Source organism: Octopus bimaculoides, chromosome 9, assembly GCF_001194135.2.
Source record: "Octopus bimaculoides isolate UCB-OBI-ISO-001 chromosome 9, ASM119413v2, whole genome shotgun sequence".
Taxonomy (NCBI): Eukaryota; Metazoa; Mollusca; class Cephalopoda; order Octopoda; family Octopodidae; genus Octopus; species Octopus bimaculoides.
The window spans coordinates 29,058,332-29,063,477 of record NC_068989.1 but is presented as its reverse complement, the minus strand read 5'-3'; the positions used below and the strand labels follow the sequence as shown (position 1 = coordinate 29,063,477).

General features: G+C 32.6%; 1 protein-coding gene across 8 annotated transcripts in view; it reads left to right on the top strand.

Annotated features, from left to right (window-relative positions):
* LOC106869710 (phosphatase and actin regulator 1) overlaps window positions 1-5,146 on the top strand; it is a 389,302-nt gene that overhangs the window by 308,290 nt on the left and 75,866 nt on the right. Inside the window, exon 1 of one of the 8 annotated variants that reach the window (XM_052970523.1) lies at window positions 2,939-3,008. The exons of the other annotated variants lie outside the window; for them this stretch is intronic. Coding sequence (XP_052826483.1) covers window positions 2,954-3,008 — 55 coding nt within the window. The 5' untranslated portion in view covers window positions 2,939-2,953. Of the gene's footprint in view, window positions 1-2,938; window positions 3,009-5,146 lie in introns of those variants that run through there. 8 annotated transcript variants of the gene reach the window in all.

The window sequence follows — 5,146 nt, the reverse complement described above, 5'->3', positions numbered from 1 at the left end:
TTTAGGTTAATTCAAATAGGTATGGGACATGCTGGCATCTCCCGCATTATGGCTACCTCAGGTTACGGGATTTTGCTCTTATAAAAATTAGGATGTATGACCATAAATTTCAGGATACAATCTGTAATTTCACTCTTATGGAAATTTGTATTGCATTAGTTTTGAATTGTTAATTTAAAACTACACTTTCATCTTGGCTCAATGGCCATTTGTGTTTCAGTTAAGATCAAAGTATATAGTTAATGGTTCGAAAAATTGTCATCAAATCACACACACATACACATGCACGTCACACACGCCCCCCCCCCCACACACACACACACCAAGTCCATAATGTGTGTTTGTGTGTGTGTGTGTGTGCATGCTTGTTTCTGTTATCAACACCAACATATCCACTGACCGCAACAGTAATATAGACCATGAAGTAGATAAGCAAATCGATTTCAAATAAAAACATATAATGTCATATCCTAGTGTATTTTGAAAGTTGAATGAAATGTCTTTGATTTTAGGTCTATGAGGGTTGACTTGAGACTAAACAGCTGCAACACAATTAAGCAAGAAAAGTATAACCACCACAGCACCAACATTATCCGCTCATCATCACAAACGTCTAAACCAATGTAATCCACGTCATCACTACTATCAGCCCACCAGCTTTTGAATCCAACTGGCCACAACAGATGTCAGCGTGTATGCCAACACGCGTGCATAAGTGTGTGTGTGTGTGATTGTGTCTTATAGTATTTGCATTAGTGTGTGTGCGTGTCTGTGTATTTATGTCTTAAGTCAGAAGTGCAAGGGGTAAATTGCCTACAAAATCTGGTGAATCTTCAATTAACTGCTGTAATCATATAGTACTTTCTCTTCATTCATCTTTTCATCTCATTTTCATTATTGCATCAATAGGAATATGACAATTTTCCATTCTCAATTTTTTTACTACATATTTGTGAATAATTAATTAATGCTGCTGTTGGATTTACCTTCAATTTAAAATGTCTAGAAAAAGGCTATTCAAGTAGATCGGAAGGCAGTAGTGCAAAAAGGAACTGTAAAAGATACAAAACAGGTACAAAACTTGATGTTTTAAAAAGACTTAATGCAGAAATAAAACTAAGTTGCCAAAACATTAAATTTTACAATGTCTACAGTGGAAACAATATGTGACAACAGAGAGAAAATTGTCTAGTGCCTGAGTGTATTATCTCTGTTCATCAACACTAGATTGATTGTTTCTCCTTAACAAATCTAAAGACTCTTCTCTACTTAACATTGTCTTCCTACTTTTGTTGATATTTTATCTGCTGAATTGGAAATGAACCATATACTCCCTATAGAATTTTTATTTGCTCTACATTTTTTGAATGGAAATGCTGTGGTTGATATTGACTTTATTTCTGCATGATATATTTCTTGTTAGATGTTATTTGTAATTAGCAATTAATAGTCATGAAAATATATTCCAAAGTTTGAAGTTCCTACTATTGAAATAATGCATGTCCTGAAAAGTATAGAAACTGGTGCTTAGGAGGAAAAGTTGTTGTATGGTTTTCAGTTTTAGTATATGGAAATATTGGCATCAGTTTTCTTTTGCATATCAAGAAATAAGAGTCAGTCTTTGGTGAATTGTATTACAGGACAAATCAGGCCAATATGATTCAACATAACATAGACTTTAATTGGATAATGATCAGGGTTTTAGATTTGAAGTGTTCTATGAAGATGTTGCCTATTATACTGAGCCCATCTCTTCCATTTCTACACCTCATCTTTTAGTTGCAAATGAAACATTCTTAGTTTGTGCCCACATTTCAACAGCACAGAAATCTTTTATGAATAAATACTGGTTGATGGTATGATGTACCTCTAAGCAAGCAGGGCCAGTGATAGGAAGTGCAGGTACCAATTAGAGAATTGTCAGTGGAGCCCTCTATCCTTCAAAATCTGAAGATTGATGTTCTATGCTTTGTGTTGTATGCCATTCCCAGCCAAAAAGCATTGAGCGTTTGAGGCTCCATTATTAACTACAATGATTTACAACAAATTCATCATAATGTCTTCCACTTGAGCATGTGCTTGGGGCCCCATTTGAACAAATTTGTCTAATTGGCTGCTTAAAACTGGCTCTGTAAACAAGGCACATAACTGCTATATAGGTTTTTATTTAGTACACTCTTATTAAAATCTCGAGACACTCTTGAATTATCAAAATGGAGACTTTCAATGCTTCTTAGAAACAGATTTCATATTTCACAGTTGAATGGTTATCATCTATCTATAAAAAAAACTGTTCCAATAATATAAATCACCATGCCCAAGGATTGAGAGAAAATTTAAAGTGAAGTAGTGAAAAAAAAATATTTCCTGAATAAACTAGAACTAGATAAAATCTCAGCAAAAGTTATCTCTATTTTTCTCATTTGCCATTCATTTATAACCAGAAAGTTAACACCTCCAAAAACTAGAGGTTTGGTTTTCAGGTGTCATTACTATACAATATTATAATTTTTCTTCAGTTCTGTCTTTTGACAATGACAAAAGGCCTTGAACTCCCAAAGAGAAACTCTTTCAACTGCTACACTTAAGCTACACAGGTCATGCTATTTTAAGCAACAATCTATTTTTATTATTAGTATTATTTTTGGTTGTGCTAGTGGTATTATGGGTGTACTTACTATGTAACAAATGATAAGGGTTGAGTAGTGTTATGAGACTTAATATTGTGTGTGTGTGTCTGATAAAATAAAATATCACAGGATAAATACAAAACAAAAATGAAATTGTTAGGAGATATATAGGTCTGACTAAATGTGAAATCTATACTAACTCTAAAGGTGAGTCAGCCATGTGGAACTGTTTTAAGTGTAGTGATTTTTCGTTTGACATTTAACAATTCAATAGCAGCTCCTGCCTTTACATGTAGAGTCGCTGTTTTAATAACTACTGTGACATGGGTATCTTCAAACTTCCACATTTATCTACTATATGTTGTGGAAAAAAATTTAGTAAGGACTTTTATATTTTATGGTAATTAGCAATTAAATATATTTACTTATACCTTAGTTTCTAATTTCTTTTGATGTGTATGTATTCATGTTCTGTTTTTCTACTCTGACGTAACTTTGCTATCTTCTGTATATCAATATATGTATGTGTGTATATTTATACATAAATACATATTTATTTTTATTTATATATATATATATATATATATATATATATATGTATATATATAAAATATACTGTTTTGTTTTTGTTGTTCTGTTGGGTTTTTTTTTTATAGATTAACAAGGCTACCAATAATGGTAGGGAGAAATCTCAACAATTCTCATTCTCTCTGTTCAATATTAGCTGTGTGCGCACACACACACACACACGCACACACACACACACACACACACACTTTATTTAATACCATTTTCATCATCTTTGGTTGACAAAGTTCATGTGTCATACTTTCAATGTTTTATTTCCAAAATATATATATAGCTACACACTAACAAGCTATCAATGGCAAAGATCCATGCTTTGGGTTAAAATCCTTATTTGAATATTTCATGACTTTAAGGAAGTTAGGGTCAGGTTTTAAATCATCCCTATTAGTTACGTCACTTGACTTGCTTCTTTCCAACTTTAATTCAGGTTATTTCATGTTGAGTAAAAAAAAAAATGTAAAGAAAAAGCTCCTCTTATTTTCTTTAAGTCTGAGGGTTTTACTTCAAGTACAGCTGTTTTATTTGATGGTATGACATGAAAGGACTGGGTATTTACTAATAATCTGTTGGTGTCTATCTCAAACTGCAAATTTACTTGTTTAGTATTTCAGCTTGAATTTAAACATAAAGAGTAGGGATTTACGATCAACAACATTCTAGCTCTGACCATCATAGGACTACCTTATCTAGTGTGTTCACCCTTTTATAGATGGTAGAGTGTAAATAGTGTGAGATTTGGCTGCTATTTTAAATGACCTCATAGAGGTGCCCCCCACTGGTCGAGCAATTACAGATTTATATTGATTAAAATATTATTGCTGTGAGTTGAGACAAATGAAACACTAAACTTCTTTATTATACCGTAAATCATTATTGTTATTGAGGTTTCACATTCCATGGAGGGCTTTAATTGACATTTAGGTGCAGTGTATTCACAGTGTATGTTATCTTGGTAATATTAATTGATAGATATGATAAATTATGTGATGATTTTTCAATATATATAAAAAAAACAACATTCATGTAAATTAATGTGCTTTGAGCAAATTTTAGGTGAGTGTATTATTTAGAATATGTTTTTGTGGGGTGGTGGAATGTACCGGGGGATGGGGGTGGGTCAAAGTGTTTGCGTATTCAGTAAAAGATATAAGTGTAGTTATGGCTAGGTGATTAGGAAGTCTGTTTTGTAACAGTGCAGTTCCAGGTTTGGTCTCACAGCACAGATCCTTTGGCAATTGTCTTCCCCCTATACCCTCAGTTTGACAAGTGCCTTGTAAAGGAATTTGATAGACAAATTCTGTATGGAAATCTGTGTGCACAATTTATCAAGAAACAAAAGCCCACAAAAATGTATATATTGTTGTAGTTTTTGTTATTATTAAGGTGGTGAACTGGCAAAATCGTTAGCACATTGAGCAAAATACTAAGCAGTATTTCTTCCAATTCTTTATATTCTAAGTTCAAATTCCACTTAGGTCAGCTTTGCCTTTCATCTTTTAGGGTTTGATAAAATATGTACTATTTAAGCACTGGGGTCAGTAGAATTGGTTTTCCCTTTTCCCTCAAAATTATGTCAAAATTAGAAAGGGTTGTTTCTATTATTGTTATTGAGTGAGAGAGCAGTGCATGCCATATTATTATTATTATTATTATTATTATTATTATTATTATTATTATTATTTAATGTTTGACTTTTGTTTTGCATTTGTACAAGTTGGTTCCAAGTCTCACCCAGAGACCTCAAGAGACAACAAGTTAGAAGTTCATGTAGGTGTTATACCTAGGGTACCATATATTTGGATTTGTACAGTTTTGTTCAAGTGAATGTTTAAGAAACCATAAGAAAATTATGTGTTTGCTTTAAAATTTGAGATCACATAGACAGTATTTTACATAGGATATGGGCAGTTCCCATGAGCACTATCTTT